The following is a 23,232-nucleotide window of genomic DNA, read 5'->3' on the forward strand; positions in this document are numbered from 1 at the left end:
ATTAAAAAATCATCTTATTTCAGTGGAATGTACAGACGTCACATTGTCTTTCATGCTGCAGCCGACGGTGATGTCCGCTCTATTAATTATTATGTATGCACTGCCACATTATATTGAGGTTTGAAGCGAGGGTTGCTGTCACCGTCACACTCCCAATTAGCCGCATCTAAACACGCGGATAGGAGAAGTTCAGAGCGTTAATGTTTTTATTTATGTTTTCCTTTTTATTTACTCTCCAGACAGGAAAACACAACTGTATGAATTCTGAAAATAAATGAGAATGAAATGACGGTTTAAAAAAAAAAAAAAAAAAGAAAAACGAACCTGTTTCCTAGCAACATCAAATCAGTTTGTTATTCTGGTGGCATGTGTGTGTGCATGTGTGTGTGTGTGTGTAAGAGAGAGAGAGAGAGAGAGAGGTTGAAAGATATCAGCATCATCTTTTTTTTTTTTTAGATGTATCCAATCAGAATGGACTGGATTTTATTTCTGCTCATGAACACGTCGTCCCCAAGCTCCGAACAAAAGATCCCAGACTGTCGGGACAAATCCTCGAGCTGTGTGCTTGACTGACAGAAGATGGGACAGATGTCTCGATGGGAGAATGCCCTGGATGATGGAGGATGGATGGGGAGAGAATTGAGTGTCTCGCAAGTATTAGAATCAAATGAAGCTTATTTGCACTATATGTGCAAATGAGAACTGCAAGCTCCAAAAAAATAAACGAAAACCTCTCATCGCTTGTCAGTGGAACAGGCTTTGTTTCTGGAGTCGTTCACTGATTGTAGATTCTGGTTTTATGGTTTCAAGCTTTCAAACACTGACTGAGAGGTTTTAAATTAGAATAACAACTCAGTCTCTGATCGGTATTTGGAAAAAAATCAACAAACACGCCATGTTGCTGAAAACTAAAGGCCTCTCCTTGTTGTACTTCTTGTCATAACAAATGAAGGGTTAAAACAATACTTTTGTGATAAATTAGTGTTTATTCATGTGTTGTCGTTATCCTCGTTGCGATTGGGCGTCTGTCCTTCAGTGCAAAGCTGCATGTGGGTTGTGGCGGCAAGGTGGCGGCACATCAGCCCCAGAACACAGTTTGTGAGTTGTTGAGGTAGGGGAAACTTTATAAACTAGTCTACAACATGTTTTTGATTACTTGCCCCCTCTTGTAAATTCGGCAAATGTAATACATTCAATTATGTCATTGTATAAAGAATATTGTGTCAGTTTGTCCCATTATGTTGAAGTACAATGACTAGGCTACTCTATGACGAGATAAATTATATGTCTTTTTTAACAGCACATCAGCTGTACAGATGAGTGCAATCCACATGCTCACCTACAGTTATTTCTTACTGTATATCATTCATTTTGCTCCCATGTTGGTTTCATTGTTAATGCAGTTCTGTTGGAAAACGCATCTCTGGAGCTTTCATGGCCGATAATAGACGTATAGTTGATGCGTGTCTCTTTATATACTCTAATTTCGAACAACAACCTATATTTTGCTGTCAAAAGGATTTTCTGACATTTTTTGGACCAAACATTTAATGCCGTTGTCGAGAAAATAGTCGCAGCCCGACTAAAAGCTCGACAGTGGCGGTGTGCACTTGTTCTGCCACGATTTTCACCCAACAGAGATTAACTACCCTACAGTTAATCTTGTATTGATTAAAGATTTCAATCATTTTAACTGAATCACCTTTTCAGGTTTCACTTGGTTTCAGGCCGGTGGAAACCAGACCAACTCTCCCAGCATGGCTGCCATTAGTCCTCATCAATACCTCAGGGGTTGCCATCCGCTCCCCCACCACGGCGAGAGTCAGTGGGTGCTGGTACAGGCTGCCACACACCCGCTGTGATGTGATGACGCCAATAAAGGAGCGTGACAGGGCCTCTGCCGACGGCTCTTCTGTGTGAAGTGACGGGGTAGGAGACAGAGGCTGGAAGAGGTTGAGGAGGCAGACGGCACGGCTGATCCCGAGAGAGGAAGATGCCCCGGTGAGAGATTTGGGGAGGATGAGAGCGAGAGGTTGGGGTGATGGGGGGGAAATCCAAAGGTGTTCAGCCCTCCCTCCCTGAATGTGCCTCCATCGCCATGACAACTGGGGCCAGCAGGAGTCCGGGGATTCACTCACACCTGGAGGAAACAGAAAACATCATTTGCATTTTGCACACAGCGCTGCTAATCATAGTAGATTAACATGGCTCATGCAGGGTGCAGACATGTTGGATTGCTGGGAGCTTTGGTCCGGAGCTGCTTTGCTTTTTAGTGTGTGAGACAAGACTGCATTTCGTTGCTAATAAGGAGCCGAACTGCAGGCGGCCGAGTGCAAACATGATGCAGTATGATCCCACCAATGTCACTGAATCCCACTTTGTTTTTAATCACGACAGATGAGAGGATGTCTCTGTTTACCGTAACATAACATGCATTTAACCTCACTTTTTCCTCCCTCAAATTTGCATATCTCCCAATCAATTCATCTCCGTTGTAGAGATGAATTGTCAATCTGTTTCCTCATCTTGGCAGGATTTCCGAGGAGAGCGTGGAGTTCTTTGAGCGCGTGAATGCCGTCCTTCAGAAGCAGGAGAACATGCTGCGGGCTGCCCAGGCTGAGGTAACCCACACCCCAAACTTCCACCTTTCCATCTGTTACGCATTTGAATCATGTTCGTGGAGCTAGAGGGCCTCAGCGCTGTCATTCAGCCCACCATTGTGGCCAACATGACGTTTGTAGACAGAAGGGCCGGGGTGAGTTGGGGGCTCAGAAGACTGGAAGCTCAGCTGTGACAAGCTGCTGTGGATGGCGGTGTTCAGCTCCTTCTGCCGATACTGCTAACAAGGCGATGATGCTGTATTAACATCTCTGCTGAGAGCTAGTGATCTCCTTATGTCCAAAATGCTGTATCGAAACAGAAGGAACATCCACACTGCACGACACGTAGAAGAGACAAGACATAACATTATCTTCTCAGGACTTAAATCTCGGTCCTTATTGTGGATGTCAACATTTGGAATGAGTCTTCTGACTTTGGTTCATGAAGTGGCTATGAAGGCAGCAGCAGTAGAAATATACTTTACTACATTTAATCAATGTTTCCAGATTCGTATTTTGGCGAGAGTGGCGTCAAAAAAAGCTGCTTTATCATAATAACTGTTTGTATTATTTGCGATGTGTTCAAGTGCAGCTTCTTTGTGAAACCACAGTCTTTGTCACATCTTGTTCTTCGATGTCAGCTTGGTGTGTCTGGGCCCTAAAATAATCATTGGAGATGTTTGTCCTTCCGAGTGATGACTGGCATCCTACTGTCAATAATGCATTTCTGCGACCTCCTCTATGCAATTCTCACCCTACACAGCCTTAAGAAAGGCTTTTCTTTAGGGACTGAACTATTTCTGTCCCCTCACAGTGCCAAAGAGGGGCCTGCACGGTGCCTCCACCCCAGGAGCATGTGGACCAGTCCTTTATCCCTGACAGAATCAGCAGGACAGAGGTGCGTCGGCTCAGCTTTTCTGTCCTTTGTTGTATCTCAGCAGGAATTAATTCTTAAAAGTCACAATAACAGAATAACAGTTGAAGATTTTTTTTTCTTCTCTTCATGCTTTTGATGTGCAGGAGAGCAAAAAGCATGCAGGCAAAAGAACATCCTGTTTTTGAAGCGTTGTTATTAAGTGGAGTGTGTTTTCATGTAGCTGGACCTGCTTTATGAGGAGGCTGTGTACACGGTGGTCAACCGGGTGGGCGTGCCTTCATCGGAGCATGTGAAAAGTGACGAAGAGCTGTTTGCTTACTTGCTAAAGGTATCTATCTATCTATCTATCTATCTATCTATCTATCTATCTATCTATCTAGAATCTGTAAATCTCTGGCAGTAACACTTATGAGAGTGTTATTTGTTGTGAGCGGGCTGGTGGTATCCGAGCAGATGCTCTCGGCTCAAACCTGATTAAACATCAAAGCACAGTCACGCTGTATACTGTTATTCAGCTGGGATATTACATCCATTCAGACAGTGTCGCTCTATGTATTGTAGCCTCTTTTATGTCATTAGTGGGCGTCTGTTTTTTAAGGTGTGTTTCACTTTAGCGGTGTTCAGGTTTTTGTAATGCAAATGCTTTCTTACCGTCTCTTCAAGGTGTTTGATATGGGCGAAGAGGAGCAGGACATCATTATCCAAAAGGTTCAAGAAGCCAAGGTAAAGGCACTTTGTACATGAGTCACTGTCAATTCACATGTTTTCAGAGCAGTATCCGTCAGATAGATTGTGGTGGTTGAAGCAGTCAGTCCTTATTCATCAGTTTTCTTACTTAAAGGGAAAAATTGACTTTTATCAAGATATTGAGGGAGCATACCAGTATTTGTGTTTTAGAGGAAAACATCTTTATTAATCTCACATATCACACAATGTACAACATGTAAACTCGGCAGAGTAAGACCCTGCCCTAGTGGGTTAACCACTGCGGCACAGTGTGGCCCAATTTTAGACTTTTATAGTATATAGTCTTTTCGTAGTATCTTCCCAGTCAGTCTTTGGTGCCATTAAAGTCATTTCAGGACGAAAATAGCTAAAGATCCCCTGCAGACATGTGTCTGACATGACTGTTGAAGTGGAAAAAAAGTATAATTACCACATTAAAATCCTTAAAAGGACACCTACTCATTCCTAATGAACCATTTCAGAATATATGAATATGCAAGTATTTTCATTTCAGAGGTTTATCTGTTGGACACAAGATGTCTCCTGTATGGGACCTAAAACATGCTAAATGTCTGGTACAGTCCAAGTCATTATATTCTTAAGTTCATAAAACACATAATAAATCCTCTGCGGTCACAAAGTGCAGATTCAGAGGCTTCTTGCAGTCCTCCGTTGTGCAACTCCAGGTGGTGTTTTAGTGCCGTCAGTTTGAAGTGTGAAGTGGTAATACGGTGAAAACAGGGCCTGTTGAGCGGCAGCTGGAGGCCAGAGCTGATGGAGGCTGTGAGACCTGTATCTCCTTAGAGCTCAATTTTGTATGATTTTATTTACTTTTACTTGACTGCCAGAGACCTTTCAAATACCTCTGTCCAGAACAGAGACTCCTGATGACAGACAGAGAGAAATATAGAGTGAAAATATGTTGCTGTTTAGTTATTTTGTCTTCTGTGGAACATTGAGTTTTTCTGCCTTACGACTCACAAAGGCAGACTTTACGATAGTATATGGAAGTTTTTGAGACTATGCAATGTGTTGGCTCGGTGCATGACCTCGGTTTTTTGCACTCCCTTGCAAACGCAACTTTTCTTGCTCAACTTTCTTCACAGCGAGCAAGTTTCTCTTTGAGAGTTTCTGTCATGAAAGCAAAGAATCTGATGGCCAAGGACGCGAATGGTGAGACATCTCCAGCATTAAATAGCCCTTCTCTATTAGTCAGCAACACCATTAGGAACCAATACCAATAGGAATTAGACAGTGATTATATGAATACTGAAAAGCTTCTCTCATCCATTGAACTGTCAGTTGATTCACCTCCTGTCAGCCAGCGTCATGTAGTTTTCAGCTCTTTGTGGCAGTTGAGTTTTTCAAGGTAAGCAAGGCCTGCGGGTTTGACCAGCAGTGATGATGCAATGCATGATGGGTAGAATTCTGTCCAACCTACTGGTAATTCTTTATATTTAGGTCCTTGTAGTAAGTGTTAGTTAACAGATAATAAAGCCCTTATAGGTTTTCTACTCTGAGTTCAGTTATTTTATCACATTAATTGTTTCATGGTTCTTGAGAGAAGCAGTTACAGGCAAGCCTCACATTTCAGATGCATGTACAAGTACAATAAGACAAGATTTTTAAGTGACACTAATACAGTATGTGATACAAGTTGTTGACATTATTTCATAATAAATTCTGCGTAGACAAAAGTTCAGCCCCATAACTGAATACAGTACTGTTTTAAAAACAGCTTCATCAGGCCGATATAAACAGTTTCACACGCGTGATTAACTTTTCGTTCTTGGTGTCACCCTGCGTCCTGCCAGGTTACAGTGACCCCTACTGCATGCTGGGAATCCTGATGGGCCAGAGCCCGCGGGAGATGGAGGATAAGAAGGAGAGAAAGTTCAGCTTCAGGAAGAGAAAGGAGAAGCTGGAGAAACGCTCCAGCACCAAGGAGGTGTTACCCGCCAGGTGTATCCAGGTGACCGAGGTCAAACCGGAGACTCTCAACCCGGTGTGGGACGAGCACTTTGTGTTGTGAGTACAGCCGTTTAACCTCCATCACAGAACTGGACGTGGTGATATGTGACGTGGAGGATTCACAGTTTCATTTGTTTCACACTGACGGACAAAGCTGTTATTTGTGTGACCAGTGCAGCACATTGTCATCATCCCTGTGGAAGATAAAGTATGGAGGTGTTTATTGTCAGTTTTTACTCACAGAGGAGAAAGTTCAATTCATTTTTTTTTCCTTCACAGTGAAGTAGATGATGTCCACAATGACCTCTTACATCTTGACATATGGTAAGAAACACCTTGAATGTCTTTTTTTCTTTTTTTCTTGCATCTGAGATAACATATAAATGCATATACTGTATGCGAAGCACACAAAAAACATTTGAGATCAATACCTTATCTTAATAAGTCGCTCAATCGCTTACTCAATTTACAATCACAGTTTTTCCAGGAAATTGGTTTGGATTATACTCGTCAGTTTTGTCCTGTATGTCCTTCACTGTGTACATTGAAATGTCAAGAGCTGACTCTTGACTTCAGCACACGTTGAAAAAGCTAGTTCTGCTTCAGTGGGTATTCATTGTGGATCCTCTTCACTTCTCAGTTCAGTCAGTTGTTGTGCACACTTGCTCTCGCAGGAGATGAGAGGCTGTAATAGCTGATTATCCTCTTTTCTTTAGGGATCATGATGATGACGTGTCCGTTGCAGAGGCCTGCAAAAAGCTCAATGAAGTCAGCGGACTTCGTGGAATGGGAAGGTAGAAGATACCATGTTGTGAAATCTTAAATTATCATTAATGTAATGAAGTGTAATAACAGAAACATCTCTGGTAAGAAACTCTTTTAGCAGTGCTATCCTTTTATTTACTTTGAAGGTCTGAAGGGCAACAAAGTGCAGTTGTGTGCGCATTTATATTAGTTGGTGTAATCCAAGTGTCAAGAAGACCCAAGATCCCAAATTGATTTGAAAAGACGTTATTTACACCCTGAAATCTTCACTGTAGCTGTTCAGTAAAAGCGTTGAGTGCACCTTGTCTGAAGTGGGTGCACATGCTCACATCGAGTGGTCTTTTCAAATCAATTTATCGATGTTCGCTGACTTGTCGTGTCAGTTTTTTAATGGAGACATTCAATCAACTTTCTGTCTACATTAGGGTGAGAAGATAATGATTGCATTTTTATTTTGGGGGGAACTTTTCCTTTAATTAATTCATGCAGTTGGCATTGTGGCAGCAAATAGATGAGTCAGTCAAACTGTCACTCAGTCGGCTGTGCATAAAGAGGCCTACATTGTCTACATCTTTTGAAAACTACTGACACCACCCTGTTTGATAATTTTAAGAGTTCATTTGGTGTTTGTTTTTTAACCTTGAATAAGGGCTGACATACAGGAAAGCCCAGTGCCAATAAAGCAGTGCACACAGATAACACCGAAAGTTCAGCCAAGGCCATGGAGAGACTAATAAATAGCAGACATGTTTAATGAAAACTCTGGCATGTCAATCATAACCAAGGGACAAAAGAAATCATAATCCCGTGTAGGAAAATGTGCCATTTTCCGTTTGAAGTAAAATCTGAGTCATAGCCGACTGTCATTTGGAAAAGAAACTCACTCTGCCGATGCTCTAATTGTCATGGTGGATGAAAGCATTAGCTGAAGGTAGACTGAAGGTCTTGCTTTAAAATTAAACATGAATTCAAGCTGTGACGAGCAAGACTCCCCTTTCCTTGCCCTCTGCTTTTTCTTGTCAGGTATTTCAAGCAAATAGCAAAGTCAGTGCGCGCCAACGGGTCCGCGTCATCAGGCTCCGAGGAGAACGTTGATGACTTCCTCGGATGCATCAACATCCCTTTAAATGTGAGTGTTTAAAGTGGAACAGTTCACAGTCTCACTAGTCAGAAACGACTATGACAAATCAAAGACGACCACAAATAGATTCCACCCAGGAATACGATGTGAAGGATTTCCCTGGAAGTGTGTCAGCGTCATTAATCTGGCTGGTTTCCTTCTTGCAGGAGGTCCCAGTGGGCGGCTATGACACCTGGTTTAAGCTGGAGCCTCGATCGAGTACGTCTAAAGTTCAGGGAGAATGTCACCTGATAATGAAGCTCTTCACCAACCAGGTCTGTGGAGGATAATAGTCCTTCTGTATGCAGATCTTCTTGTATGTGCAGGATATAAAGAATTACAACAGTCTTTTTCTCTTTCAGAGAGACACGGCTTTGTCTAAGAGAGACTCAAACATCCCTATTCACAAGAAACTGCTCAGTCAGATTGTGGAATATGAGCACACCCATGTCAAGGTGAGTAAACAGCCTTCGTAATGAAGTTATTTGTGATTGTGATCTACGCTTGATCAGTCAGTTGGGATAAACCGCCCACAGCTTGGCCTGTAGGGGCGTTTGAATGGGATTAAAGCTGATTAGACTTTGTTCTGACTGCAGGGAAATGTATTTTGTGAATGTGTGAGAATGGAGTTCAGACAGATTCTTCCCTGCTTGTCATTATATGATTGAACTCAAACGGTGATCTACCACATGTAATTGTAGAGAGAGCCCTACAACTGGAACGGGCAGGTTTGCCCTGCAGCTTGGACTGTACTGACTCACCATGCTGTGCAAACTGATCTCTCACCCCTCCAACAGGCCATTATGTGAGTAGTAATGGAGGAATAAAATTGATCAAATCAAACATGAGAGCTTCAACATCAGGTAAAAGGTGCATGTTTCGCTTTTTACACAGCCGCTGGCAGTGCTACAGCAGCCACCATCGGACCCAGAGGGTGTGCTACTCCCTGCTGCTGCGCCTCCTGAGGACCATCGATGCAGAGTGGGACCCGACCGCTGTGAGGGGCGACCTGGTAGGTTCTCCACCTTCAGCCTCTCAGTAGGATAAAAAGCTTTCATCATCTGGAAACAGTCACCTCATTAGCTCAGCTCTTCACTGACATTCATCAAGGTTTTTGGTTCAGCCAAAAATGTCTCACAGCCAGTGTAAACGAAGCTATAACTGAGGGCCCTTCCTGTGTCCAGGAGAGGCAGCTGTCAGACAGCTTCAGGCTGTACACAGAGCACTGCCTGTGTCTGATGAAGAACATGCGTCAGGTTTTCCCCTGCACCAGCGCCGCTGCCATTACACGCTACGAGCTCATGCTGAGGTAAAGTCACACTGCCATCACATCACATCACACACTCGCCTGTGCTGCCATACCAGGAACAACTCTCAACCCAACAGACACAGAGAGACCTCAACAGTCGGTGGAGGGAGCAGGGCTTCAGACATTGCTCATTACTCATTTCAAAATAAAATTCTAAACATTTGTTCCCAACCACAAATTTTGTTGAATAAAACCTGAAAAAGAGCTTTTTATACACCAACACATTGTGGTCATGAGCAGCATTTTACATATATTTGACACAACATATAGTACTGCCTATATGATAATATGCTTTCATTCCACCAGTACGATGAGTGACCAGATCCGGTCATACACACTGGTATGACGGCCACACAGTCATGGGAATCTGAAAGGACTACCCTTTCGGAGCGTGTATGTGCTCAGCTTATGTACATATTAAACTCTGGAGGACATTAATATCAACGCTGAATTTCATGGAGATCCAGGCATTAACTTTCGGATACATTGTCATCAAACAAAGTGTTGGCCATGAGGAAACTTTAACCAGAAAATCCAAAGAAGACCGCGGATGTCTGTGCGAAATTTGATGGCAATCTGGTGTTTGTTGCAGAGATATTCTGCTCTGAGTCAAAGTGTTAGACAAACAGACTTTTTGGCCGTGGCTGCACATTACCATCGCACAAAAGAAGGAATTTAAGGCAGTGAAGTGCACCAAACGGGGGAGTCTGTTCCACATAAATGCCAGCCAGTAAAATCAGCTAATTATTGAAGGTCTTGTTGCTGTGTAAGACTAATTTGGAGAAGTTTTTAAATAGAAACTTCCCAGTATGAAGTCCGGCTCTGCCCAGTGATCAACACCTCCAGGGAGATCTTTCCTACACCCCCCAGAAACACACACACACACACACACACACACACACACAGTGACTCACCTAACAGTTAAAGCTCCTGCAGTGATAATGCAGGATTCTGCTTAAAATCAGAGTGACAAGAAATGTGTGAGATTGAAGCTTTTGTGCTTATTTGATTTGACGAACAACATGTTAGCGTACGATGTGAAATCAACAGTAACGTGACCTCGCAGTCTTTGATCGTTATGTTCTCTGTCTGTGTATGCCAGGGGGATTGGCTACATGCAAAACATGCGGGCGTTTAAGACTGTATGTCCTCTTCGAAATGAGCTGCATTTGGACATCACGACTGCTGTCAAGGTAACAATTTATCACCAGTGCAGCGTTTTCTGATTGTTTTGTACCGAAGCAGTGTTTGTATTAGAGTTGTTTCATGTTAAATCTGCAAAGTATGCACACCCCCTTCAAATAAAGTTACCCATATGTTGTGTTTAAGTCAGAAAAACTGGATGCAAAGAACATCAAGTGTTTAATGAACCCATTAATTTGCCTTAATTTGTGTAATTATTTCAGAAAGGAAGTGCGGAGTGGTACGAGAGCTTAATTGCGCGATATAAACCAGAGGATGGGGTAAGTATATACTGATTAAAGTTCTAGTGATGGAAATGATTACAGTCTATAATTTTACTGTCTGTGTCTGGAGAATTAATACCCAGGATGTTGTTCGCTGTGTGTTGACATCGCAGACTCTGGAGGAGCAGCTGAAGCGGCTCGTTCAGGTGGTTGACTGTGTGTGCGCAGACGTGCAGCGAGCCCAGAACATCTACAACAAACTCTTCTACAGGCAAATATCATTATTCTATACATCTCATCAACGATGTGCAAATGTCACGCTACCTCGTGCAGAAACATTGATTTGCATGAGTTGTCGTTGGACTGATGCCACTCCATCCTTTCCTTGTTTGTTCTCACAGCGCAGTGAAAGTAGACTTCCTCAGCTTATCATACAGGCAGTTGGAGAAACAGGTAGGCCATTGAAAACGATGCCAAGAGTCGTTGTGAACAAGTCATGAAACAGGAAAGTTACTCAAACGCAGTCAAATTCTTTCGTCCTTCAGGTAGCCGATGACGTCAACGTAGCGATGGAGCGGGTTTGTGGGACTCTGGAGCAGGAGAGCTCCAGACTGACTCAGACGATGGGAGAGACCATCTTTGAGCTCTTCATGTCCTTGAAAACCCTCAAAGGCTTTCGGGAGTTTCTTCCTCTCAAGTTGGTTATCAGTTCGACTCTAATGACTTTTCATATATATGGCAGCGTAGAAGCCTTTGATTGTTGGTTGAAATGTCAGCGAGGAGATGAGACTTTAACCTTTCCCTCAGCTTTGAATTAATTAAAAAATCCTCCCGTTCTTCTCTAACAGGGATACTAAAATGTTGGCCTTAACGGGCTTTCATAACTGGTTCAAGTCCTCCATTCATAAGTGGCTGCAGATCGTTCATGACAGATCCTGTGACAGAATTCGTAAGGCCGTGGAAACTGACAAGGTGAGAAGCTCCAGTGATGTACATAACACAGTTAAAATACATTTCTTAGTCACTCCGTGGCCCAGAAAAACGTGTCACCTGTTCTATGCGTCTTACGTGTTGCATGCGTGTGTTTTGTGGGCAGCTCGAGCTTGTGCATCAGGCCAAACACAGCTCCTCAGCAGTAGAAGTGACAGCGTGCTTCAGCCAGGTACGCGAGATCTGGCTCCAGCTGGCCTGGCCAGACTCTGCGGGGGCCTTCATCTTCATCACCCGTTTGACAGACGTGAGTCCCACCAAAAACACATGAACGCACAGGGAGACATTTTTTTACCAGTGTTATAGTCAAAACCAAAAAAAAGAAAAGTGAGAAAATCACTTTAATAACAAGACTTGTACTTTATCTGTCAAAGAATTTCTGCAGTGAGGCTGTTTGCTACTCGGAGATGATAACACGCAAGATTGAGAGGAACCAGCTGGGCCGAGACCACAAGAGCTTCACAGTGCAGGTAACGCCTGTAGCTAGACCGAACAGGGGGAGGGCACATGATGACGTGGGAAGTAAATGTCAGCAAGTGTTCTCCCCGGCAACACAAAGGGCTCAGCAGGAGATCAGATATGTTTACAGTATACACAAAAAGAAAGCAGTTGCCTCTTGTCGTCGTCAATCATTCACACTCGCACCCCGTCCCTCCACTTCTCTGTAGCCCTGCTTCTTTTCCTTCTTTGTTTCTCCACCTCCACCCTCTGTTTCTCCTCTTCTGCTCCTCCTCGCTTTCTGCTAGCTCTGCATCGCCCTGAACAACACGGAGCACGTGCGCGTTTTCCTGGGTCACCTGCCGCGCGACCTGGACTGGCAAGGTGTGGAGCGGGCCATGGAGGAGTCGTGCGGGGTGGAGGGGAAGGAGCAGGTTTACAAGGCGCTCAACGGGCAGCTGTTCAACATGGACCTGGACCTGCAGAGAGAAGCCAAACGTCTCATCGCGCAGCTCACCGACAAGGTGACGTACACAGAGCACGAAAACCCGCAGAGCAACTACACTGAAAGTATGCAACATGGTACACTTACAAATCAATTTGTTGTTGTGCAGATGCTGCCTGAGCTGCGGAGGTACATCCAGCACATCAGCCTGTCTCCAGACTCCATCAATAATGATGACGTAAGGCCTAGAAGTGGTTTTCTGCACCATTCATTGTTTTATCAGCGATGTTTGCAGCCACAGTACATGAGATTATGTGCCATTCTTCCAGGCTGTGTCCCCTCTTATGAAGTACTTACAAGACACGATGGTCATCCTGACTGAAAATCTTGTCAAGGAGAATCTTACCAGGTAATTATTTCCTCCTCATCTCTCCTCACTATGAATATTGCTTCATTTATTTTTCTGTTTGACAGGTGCAATAGCATGTATTTTTTATCAATTGTGCCACATTCGGCTTAATTTCCATCTGCTGTGCCTGTGCAGCTAATGATAATAGTTCCAAGTAACCAATGAGTAGAATAAGGAAACACAAACAAAACAGACAAGGCAGGTATGCATTGATAAAAAAAACAACTTTAAACCCACCATGTGGGTGGAAATAGTTCATTTTTTGACAGTGAAAAGTCTGTTTTTTCTTCTTCTTCTTCTTCTACTGTATTGACACTAGATTGTGACACAGCCTGTGCTCACTGAAAATCAGATTTTAAGAGGCGGGCCTACGAGCACGATTTGTTACATCACAAGAAGTTTAGAAGCCGCTCCTGGTCCAGCATGTGTGATATGGAAACTTGAAGCCCAGTTCTCATACAGTGAGGATGGACTTTACAGTGAAGCAGGAGACGTCTTGTGTCCAGCAGTTAAACTCGTGAAATGATAATCTGCATCAATACTGCAGACGATGAGGATTGAAACTGTTTCAAATATTCAGAATTGATATGTATTGACAAATCAGCACATCTGGCTAACAATGTTGAAGCTACTGTGTTAAATTAAATTAGAAAATAAAAACCTCCCAGTTGTTGAAATGTACTTTTTTTACTTTAAGATTGAAGCAAGCATGATTAGATCAGCCATGCTGAAGTGTGCACCACTTGGTTCCAGTCTGCTGAGTATTTCTTTGCATACACACAAAACCCTGCATCCTCAGCATTGACGTATGCCAGCACACACAAAATGGACTTGTTGCAAATCTTTAACTTCATAACCACGCTCACTGTTTCATCCTCTAGGAATAAATTGCCATTTATTTGATTATCACTTAAAAAATGGTGTCATCTCAGTAAACGCGACGCTGCGATTGTGTTTGAATGAAAGCTTCCCAACGGCAACACTCAGACATGTTTTGTGTTACAACTTATTATTATCGAGCTATTATCTGTTAAAACGTACGCAAGGCCAAGTGAGGGTAATTGTAAAAGCTGGTGAACACAAACGTGTGGGTGTCTCGCTGTGTCTGCTGCCTCGTAGAGTCCTCCAAAGCATGTGGGAGCTGCTGCTGCGGATGATCCTGGACGCGGTTGCAGAAAACAGGGGCGTTCAGGTGGAGTTCTACAACCGCTTCCAGTACACGGTGGAGGTCAGTGACTGCTTTGATTTAATCATTAAACACTCACTTATAGCTGTTTCCCAGTTTGCCCACTAAGAAGAGTGTGCTTAAAAAAGACATGTATCAGGATTATCATCCCAACTGTTCCCATAATCCTTTAATTAGCTCTTTATGCTTGCTGTCGTGCAGTCATTAGCATATATTAGATATTTATGTAGTCAATGGGTAATAGTTCAGCGGCAAAATGAGTTCCCTCGTGAATGAGAATATGGGAGCGTCTGTATATTCTAATGCCAATTTAACCAGCTGGCAGGGGATGGGACCGATTTGCATGAAAAGTCACGGCCTGCTACAGGAGTGGGCTCGGTTTGGAGACTGGCAGAGGGAGATTTGCCTGCAGGAAGTTTCATGCTGTTTGTGTGAACAACACGTCTCTCTACCACCCTGAGACTTAAGTCTGTTGAAATTAAATGGATGGAGGTGATGACCACCAGCTCGTACTTTGGATTTTCTGTGTGCGACTCTTTTCAGCCCAGTTTAAACTGAGGTGTTTTAATTTTGATAAGCAAATGTTTGTCAGTTAAAAAGCATGTTTTAAGGACCAGTGTTCGTCAGCAACGGTGATTTCTTCGGGTAAAGAAATGAATATAATTCTAGCGAAGGAGAGCAAATTCCTGCACACACTTTTCACCTCTGCATTGACGGATTTATTAAAAAGGTTGACAAAGGTCTTTGTGACCCAAACATTGACCTTTTTTAATAAATGTCTTGAGAAAGGTCTTTGTGACCGAAGCGTCGACCTTTTTAATAAATCAATCAATGCAATCCTATTTTTTGGGGGGGGGGGGGGATTTAATTCCCTGCACAGAAAGAGAAAAAAACAAGTGGTGTGCCTCAAAAAATAAATATATACTTTATTTAATCAGGAAGTCACGCTGAGCTCGAAATCTCATTTACAAGTGAGAGTACAGAGTAAAATAAACTAAAATAAAAAATAATAATGAGAATAGTAAACAGTAATCACATAGAAATATAACAATAAAGCAGGAAAATTAGTTAAAGTAAACTAACCTTCATATATTCATTTGTTTTACTTAAACGTTTCAGACCCTGCTGCACTTCTTTCACATGAAGGGCGAGGGTCTTACCCTGGAGGACATGAAGAGTGGAGACTATAAGGTCGGACTTCTTGCATTTTTTTTTTTTGTTTTTTTCAGTATTTATGTCCTTCTACCTCATTTATCTCTTTCCCTTTCTGACCGTGCTCACGCTTCTTTAGGTCCTGGATGAGGAGCTCAGGCTGAATAAATGCTCCTCCTTCGAGCTGATTGAACAGTACTATCTGGAGAAGATTTCCCATCAGGTGTGGTTCAACTTACCAGGCTGACAATTTCATTTAGCCTTGAAGTGGATAGATGTGTATTGATTGAAGAGCACAACACTCTGGTGTTTTAACTCTGATTGAAAAACCTGCCTTTCTCCTGGACTCTTCAGTACAGGGTGCTGTCAGCCGACGCAACATGAAGACGAATGTTTCCACTGTATTAAAAAGTCTTTTTAATCTCTCTGCACTTTTACCTGCTGATTATACTTAAGAGTCATGTTTAGAGCATGCTTTGCTTGGACATATCTGATATTATTCGGGTTTTAGGAGCCTAAATTGGACTGTCTGCTCTGTGTTGTACATAAACCAAACTGCCAACAGCTTGCAAGGTTGAAGAAGAAATGCCCAAAGGAAAAGACAGAAGAACCTACTTTTGAGAAGGTGGTTGAAGGAATGAAAGAGTCTGTCACCGGTGGAAAACTTAGAAAAAATCTTATGATTATGATTAGAAATATTGTCTTTTTTGGAAAGCGGGCAAAAGAAATCAGAATATTGTGTTCATGTGAACATAGTCAGTGATCAAAACTGTGTTGAATGTTGCAGAAAACACTCAAACACACCCGTTTCGGTCGGATCAGTGTGAAGTGTTACTACGATGCTCCAGAGCAGAGGCTGACGGTGGAGATCCTGCACGCTGCAGATATCATCGCACTGGATGCCAACGGTAAAACGATACCAGTCTGAGTAAAATACAGCTTGTTTTCTTCAAAGGTTTCACTCACTTTTTCTGGTCCTCCTCAGGTCTGAGTGACCCATTCGTCATAGTGGAGCTCTGTCCTCACCACCTGTTCCCTATGGCCAAGAGTCAACGCACACAAGTGAAGCTGAAGACCCTACACCCAGTATTCGATGAGCTCTTTTACTTGTGAGTACTATTTTCCTCTCTTCATGCACTTCTTGCGCAGCCTGAGGCTGATTTGTTTGGTCGCTGTGTCTTCCAGCCACGTCAGCCCTGAACAGTACAGACACAGGTATGCCTGTTTGACCTTCACTGTGATGGACTATGACTGGCTGTCCACCAACGACTTTGCCGGTGAAGCCGTGGCCCCTCTCAGCGACTTCTGCTGGCCGGGGAGACCGAACGCCTCACCAGCCGGCAAGAGCGTCCAGCCCTCCATCCTCCACCTGTCACGCAGTAAACCCAGTGGTACATATAGCTCCAGGCTCTATCCAGCTTTTTGTTTTACACAAACATAATATTGGCTTCTTGGGAGTCCAGAGGGTGTAGCTCTGGGTTTCCAATTACTTCTCCAATACAGCATGAAAAGCCATTCAATCTCAAGATATTTGTGTCAGGTGTAGGGAGCGCTCTCATCTGTTTGCTCTCCCCTCCAGAGAAGCCAATCATGAGGATGTTGGACGCGCGCATCGGGGACAGGGAGGCTCAGGAGTTTGTCCGCAGGCTGAAGGAGATTGAGAAGTCAATGGAAGAGGAGTGAAAGCTGTCAGCGCTGCCTGTGTTGGTGTTTTCTGACCGCGTCTTGCGACATGTGCTTCTGTACTGGTACGATGTTTACAATATTTGAACTTTTTGCAATGTTATCGTTTGTTCAGTAATCACACCAAAACAAAAAGAGTTTTAAAAAAAAAAGAAACAGTGGAGCTTATCGCTGTTTTCTAACTGGGAGAGTAACATCCTGTCACTGTGCAACCCTATACTGTCTCAGTCAAACTATATTTTAGAATTGAATGGATAGTTGATCCTAAATGTTACTAGTCTATATTTTTTGTAACAAGGTTAACTGTTATCTTTGTTGTATGATCTTTGATATGATAGATTTAACATTACAGAACTATTTTGTGGAAGTAGCTTACATAACCAATAGTATTCAGTCAAAGTATAAATCTATACCTCAGACATGAGACTTTTCACGTTCTCCACGCACGTCGTGGAGATAAACTGCATGAAATCCTATTTAGGATGTGAAAGCTTGAACCCACATTGATTTTCCAGATCATACGGTGGCATACTAACAAGCAATCCTGAATAAAAAACACCCACATAATGGAGGAAATCATGAAGACAGAGATTTGGAGGACTGCACTTTCTGAGACTTGGTGTTTTACGGCCACTCAAACAGATCAGCAGCAGCCTTCACTCCCCTGAGGCGCACGCCACAGCTCGGGTTCATTCGACTTTTCAGATTGCTCCTTACAAAGCGTGTGATGGGTCGTTGAGGAAGCCAAAATCCTTGGGGTGGGAAGACCAATTCTTTTGACTCAGTTCATTCTCACAGTCTGACACCAGTGAGTCACCGCACATTTCTGTGACAGTCCTGCTGGCAAGAGCGCACTAATTTAAAGTTTAATGAAGTCGGCACATTGATGACAAACTCGTCTGTCATATTTAAGAGAGGGAATTGTGTTGAACAATGAATATGTTTATTTGGAGAACAAATGAGGAAATTACTGGCATTTGTACTCCTTTATTTCAATCTAAATCTGTGTTGTGGATGTCTGTGGTTTTTTAACTGAACCATCTGGAGACATCTCCGTCTAGAAACCTTTTGGAAAAGGGCAGACACAAAAATTTGGATGAGCGATCTATCACAATTTGATTTCAACCATTTAGATCAACAGTAAGAGACCAACAACATGTTTTCCATCAAGAAAAGCCCTCAGTGCCATTCTTTGCTCTTTTTCAATGAAATATACTCTCCAGTTCTCTGACTGAGGAAGCAGGAAGCAACTACTCCAATCTCTCGAGGAGCTTTTTGTTTTCAAATGGCCAGGTCGTCACACTTAAGTCACAAATCAGGAGCTGCCAGTACTTCAAGTGTGCCTGTGTGCTCCTCCTGATCTCCTGAATCCAGCTGCCTCCCAAGGTAACTCATCCATGTGATAGCAACCAAATTATTATCATGCAAAAAAATTCTGACATATACTTTTTCTAAAATTTCGGTTTCACCACCCTGAATGGCACCAAAAAGTGAAATTTTGGGAGCTATCATATTGACTTGGAGTGACTTTTTTCTTGCTTAATCAGTGAAATGATTAATCACGTATATACCTTTCTTCTCCTCCACGGGAAGCAGAGGCTATATTGAGAACCATTCATACTTTCATGGTTATGGGGATACACCAGGAGACCCTGAGGCCCAATAATTGAAAGGGAGAAAATGACATCCCTGAAGATAACACAGTGTGTGCCACAGTGTGTGGTCTTGTGTCCAGATGGTAGAGCTTCAAAAACACTTATTAGGAGGAACCCAGCTAATTGCTGTTAATGAGCTCATGTAGTGTTCAGAAAGTTGTGGAAACAGCCATTAAACATGGCAGAGCCTTTGTTATGCTGACTTTAAATCCATGCAGGCTCGTCACAGTCCTCCTACAAGGACCAAAATTTGAGTGTGTGTCTCAGCGTTGGGGGCCTGATCGCTTGAGGTAAGGAAAAAGAAAAGGCATAATGAACCTGTGCAGTGGCATAATTATACTTAAGGGGAAAGGCAAAACCTTTCAACACCAGCTCTCACCAGTCCTCCAAAGCTGTGCATCTCATCTATGGGAAAATAAGGATCCGACTACAACCTGGAATTAAACTACCATATTGTAAAGAATATGACATTGTTATGCAATTGATACATTACTGAGAAACTCAAAAAAGCACAAATTCTGGTAACAGTTTATCAATGGAGTAGCCTAGATTTTACTCTAGTAGCGACGACTTAGCAAGCTAATATTATCGTAGCAAGTGTAAAGGCCCAGTTCCCTGGACAGCGTTTGAGTTAAACCAAGAGTCTGTCTCGACTCGTACACTTAAATTCAGTCAGCTGTGTTAGTGAGAGTGAACTCAGCTTTCTCTAATGAGGTTAATATCAATCACCTGTGTCGTCCTCGTTAGAGCTGGACTGACGGCGCTCGTGAAAGCTGAAACTCGGCACAGAAATCCCAAAAGATGGTGGGGACCAAACAATGGAGGCACAAAAAGTACTTGACTTCCAAACTGGAGGTTTAATTCAAGCCTGAGTCCCCCAAGAGGAGCTAAAAGACTGAAATGTCAGACTGAGTTAATCTGTTTGCAAAAGGCCCCTTTATGATTTAATTTAAGTTAACATCCTGTCTAGGAAACTGGTCCTTACTGTCACCATTGTAGCTTAAAGTTTACAATTGGTAAACATGTGTGAAGACGTGACATTTAAAGATGCAGACTGGGTAGACTCCTCTACTCAGAAACTCCCAACAAATAAACGGGTATCATGATGTTGCACGTAAGAAGATGTACACAAATCTGGCTTTTAGGAGTTATTAATGAGTGTTACCACTTTAAATGTGACACATTTTATTGTAGAGGGACACCATAACGATAACATGAACACAAGCTAGTCACATTAAAAAGAAAAAAAACTGTAGCAATTACCGAGAACTTAGCACCAAAATGTTCACACCGACAGCATTTTGATAGTGATATAACCTAACAGTAGCTGCTTGTGTAGTGCTTTGTCATTCCCCTGTGGAGTTGTGAGGATGAAGCACGCAAAACAAAACAAAACGGAAAAAAAAAAAAAAGACACATCTATGCCTGGAGAGTGTGTTGCATTACAGGGATTGTTCAGGTGTTCAAGAAGACTGCCTTACTTAACAGGAGCGAGGAATCCTTTCAGTCCATCTGAACAGCTCTTGCCTTTATGATTCATTTTTGTTTTTAAAATATTGCAGGCAGAGTTTGTGTTTCTGTGCACCGTTACTGAACTCTTCATCATCGGTATATCAATATCACCTGCCTTCGTTTTTTTGTTAAAGACATGCAAACTGTAGGTTATCATAGGCAAAGACAGATGGACTTCAGAATAAATAGTTAATGGGTCTATCGACTGACATATTCCTGATTTTCTGCGTGGCATATATATTTCTCCGTATTCTGGTCAAATGTTTACACACAAAAAAATCAACCTCACTTTGAGTCTAAATATCCCTTATATTGTCAAATAAAAACTATATAATATAACAACATTTATAATACAGTAAAAATAAAACTTTCAAAAGTAATTTACACCTTTCTAATAACGTTGAAGGTTAAATTCAATGTAACAGGGACTATTTAAAATGAAAAGCAATCTTTTTTCCAGAATCTTAATGTGAGGAAAGTGCAGTGTATTTTCCCGTTAAAGACAAGTTACGTCTGTGTTCAGTCACAGTATTGTAGACGTCTTTACGTTGCCCTTAGACAGACAGGCAATGCTAGTGTCAGTTCAGTCAGTATAAGTATAAGTCAGCTGTTCGGTATATGTTGAATACATTGATTTATTCTGATGATGTTCACATTTAAAAAAAAAAAAAAAAAAAGTATTTTAGCCTTCAGATGTTGAGTGAAGTCAATTGTATTATCACCGTTCACATTTTACAAAATGTGACCATAATGAAAAAAGGCCTCAGTATCTAGTTTTGGGAAAGAACTGCAAAGGAATCAGACTGTGAATTAACAGATCATCGTCTCAATTTGTCTTACGACCGTCACTGATATAGAAATATTGTAGAAGTGAGTATTTGGTTTGTCGTCTGCCGTCCAAATTTAAAGGCAACAGCTGGTGAATCGTATCTTCGAGAGGCAGAACACCTTCGATTTGTTATTGTAAAAGTGAATTATTTGTCCTTGAATTGTAAATGCCTGTGTTGCTGTTTATTGGATTATACATTTGGGAGATGTCTATGATCTTGAATAAAGATTGTATTTAAATTTGAACTTGGTACTTTGACTGACATGAACAGAAAATTTAAATATATAGCATGGATATTTAATGCACATGTTGTTTCTAGCTTCTTCATAGCAGGTATATATGTCTACACTCCATCTTCCCATTCACCCGACAAATCTCCTATGTTCCTACTCTCAGCGTTGTCTCCGTCTGTCCTCGGCCTTTAATATATCGTCTCCCCTCTGCAGCAGCTACCTGGGAGATCAAACACATCCTGTCACGCCAAAGCAACCCCAGAGAGAGCGCACATGCGAACACAGAGAAACGGGTGTGTTTATTATGTCCAGTGTGAGATCAGAGAGCCAGAGGACTCACTGTGACACAATCATTTTCATGTTCTTCAAAGAGCTGCTATGACAGTAGATTAGACAAGGATTCCTCATGGCTGGAGGACGCGACCGTCTGTGAGTGCTCGTACTCTACTGGATGCTAGTCGATACGTTTTAAATTAGAAGCCCAGTGATGACTGAAGGGTATTAAGTTGTGTGCTGGCTCAGGTGTGGAGAGGATGTTGTCATCTCATGCCCTCTAGTCAGCGCCTGCACACACTACATGCATCAGTGTTCCTGACAGCTCTCAGCTTCTTCAATGTCTGTGTGCAGCTGGAAGCTTTATATTGGTCAATGATTCTCTCCCCGGTTCCCTCTCATCTATTCTGGGCTGTAATATTCAAGCTGCTTTCAGAAGAAAAAAAAATTGTGAGAGAGAGAAAATCTTCATTTGGGACTTCTGGTTTTAACCACTAGATGTCCTCGTGTTTTTACAAATACCTTCGTGAGCTTGACTCGTACTTGTAGTCCTGTGCGTGTAGTCCTCTGATTCATTACAGAGTACTGCCACTCTGTCATGGCATTATAAACTGAGGAAGCTCGGGGTCATCATCCCTCTCCATCACAGGGATGATGTCTCTGATGTTGGAGGTTATTTGAAAAGGCAAATGGCTTCAAATGGTGCAGAGTAGCTAGTACATTCACTCAAGCGGTGTACTTCAATCACATGTTGAGGTACTTCTGCTGCTAGTTACTTATTGCTTTGCTGGTTTAGTACAATAATAAAAAATATATCAACAAATAAATCATGTAATATTGTCGATTCACTCAAGCTACCCAGCAGATAAGCTATATTATTACTATTACTATACTATTAATCCAATAGTATATGATTCTGAAATATGCCATTCTGCATAATGAATGCTCTTGATTGGTAAGTATATTTTGATGCTTATACTTGTTCTTTTACTCAAGTAGTATTTTGATGCATTCATTCTACACTGTGCCATTGCTACCTTTACTTAAAGTGACTGCAGCCTTTTCAATGCTATTATTTTTGGTGCCGCTCTTGCAAAGACAACTGGATCATTTCCGTTCCAAGTCGCAAATAACAACAACAACAGCATACATGTCGATCGCAAGTTTAAGTACATGATCTGAGTGCTTCTTCCACATCTTTCAGCTGATCAGTTTGTGTTTCCTAACAGTGCTGACATGGTGCTCTGACGACAAACAGACATACGATCATCAATCAAAGACTTACCCTCAATAAATAAAAAAAGTAAATTCATGCCTTACAACTATAAAAAAGACCCAACATATTGATGAACTTTACTACAGCTCTTTAATAGACATGGCGCCTACATTACCCACAATGCATCTTTAACCACTAAGTCACATCATTTGGGGAAATTTATCAGATTACACGCAGCTTCCTCTGGAGCCACGAATGGCAAACGTTATACTTCTTTTCTCACATATATGCATTGGTACTCCACAAGACCTTTATACACTTTAAGGTGTAAAATTGGTGGAGTTACCCTTTAAGTTCTGTCAGCAGGGGAGAGAGGTGGGAGTCTTCAGCTGGTGATGATCCCCAGGAATGTTGGCAGAGTCTCTGCGTCGCTGCTG

At 42.3% G+C, this 23,232-nt stretch overlaps 1 protein-coding gene across 2 annotated transcripts in view; it reads left to right on the plus strand.

Annotated features, from left to right (window-relative positions):
- Nucleotides 1-21,318, plus strand: part of baiap3 (BAI1 associated protein 3) — a 33,345-nt gene extending 12,027 nt beyond the window's left edge. The window contains exons 1-33 of one of the 2 annotated variants that reach the window (XM_084372492.1): nt 1,815-2,001; nt 2,534-2,621; nt 3,415-3,498; nt 3,698-3,805; nt 4,141-4,200; nt 5,310-5,376; nt 6,018-6,231; nt 6,454-6,498; nt 6,891-6,968; nt 7,963-8,068; nt 8,227-8,334; nt 8,422-8,514; nt 8,761-8,864; nt 8,954-9,071; nt 9,244-9,368; nt 10,471-10,561; nt 10,775-10,831; nt 10,948-11,045; nt 11,176-11,227; nt 11,320-11,471; nt 11,623-11,746; nt 11,871-12,011; nt 12,139-12,234; nt 12,511-12,726; nt 12,817-12,885; nt 12,977-13,056; nt 14,176-14,284; nt 15,362-15,433; nt 15,534-15,617; nt 16,182-16,302; nt 16,380-16,503; nt 16,580-16,785; nt 16,974-21,318. In XM_084372492.1, coding sequence (XP_084228618.1) covers nt 1,994-2,001; nt 2,534-2,621; nt 3,415-3,498; nt 3,698-3,805; nt 4,141-4,200; nt 5,310-5,376; nt 6,018-6,231; nt 6,454-6,498; nt 6,891-6,968; nt 7,963-8,068; nt 8,227-8,334; nt 8,422-8,514; nt 8,761-8,864; nt 8,954-9,071; nt 9,244-9,368; nt 10,471-10,561; nt 10,775-10,831; nt 10,948-11,045; nt 11,176-11,227; nt 11,320-11,471; nt 11,623-11,746; nt 11,871-12,011; nt 12,139-12,234; nt 12,511-12,726; nt 12,817-12,885; nt 12,977-13,056; nt 14,176-14,284; nt 15,362-15,433; nt 15,534-15,617; nt 16,182-16,302; nt 16,380-16,503; nt 16,580-16,785; nt 16,974-17,077 — 3,402 coding nt within the window. In that variant the 5' untranslated portion in view covers nt 1,815-1,993 and the 3' untranslated portion in view covers nt 17,078-21,318. Of the gene's footprint in view, nt 1-1,814; nt 2,002-2,533; nt 2,622-3,414; nt 3,499-3,697; nt 3,806-4,140; nt 4,201-5,309; nt 5,377-6,017; nt 6,232-6,453; nt 6,499-6,890; nt 6,969-7,962; nt 8,069-8,226; nt 8,335-8,421; nt 8,515-8,760; nt 8,865-8,953; nt 9,072-9,243; nt 9,369-10,470; nt 10,562-10,774; nt 10,832-10,947; nt 11,046-11,175; nt 11,228-11,319; nt 11,472-11,622; nt 11,747-11,870; nt 12,012-12,138; nt 12,235-12,510; nt 12,727-12,816; nt 12,886-12,976; nt 13,057-14,175; nt 14,285-15,361; nt 15,434-15,533; nt 15,618-16,181; nt 16,303-16,379; nt 16,504-16,579; nt 16,786-16,973 lie in introns of those variants that run through there. The other variant, XM_084372491.1, reaches the window with a different exon arrangement.
- Nucleotides 21,319-23,232: the final 1,914 nt, after the last annotated feature.

Source organism: Pagrus pagrus (genome assembly GCF_965226575.1).
Source record: "Pagrus pagrus genome assembly, chromosome: 13".
Classification (NCBI taxonomy): Eukaryota; Metazoa; Chordata; class Actinopteri; order Spariformes; family Sparidae; genus Pagrus; species Pagrus pagrus.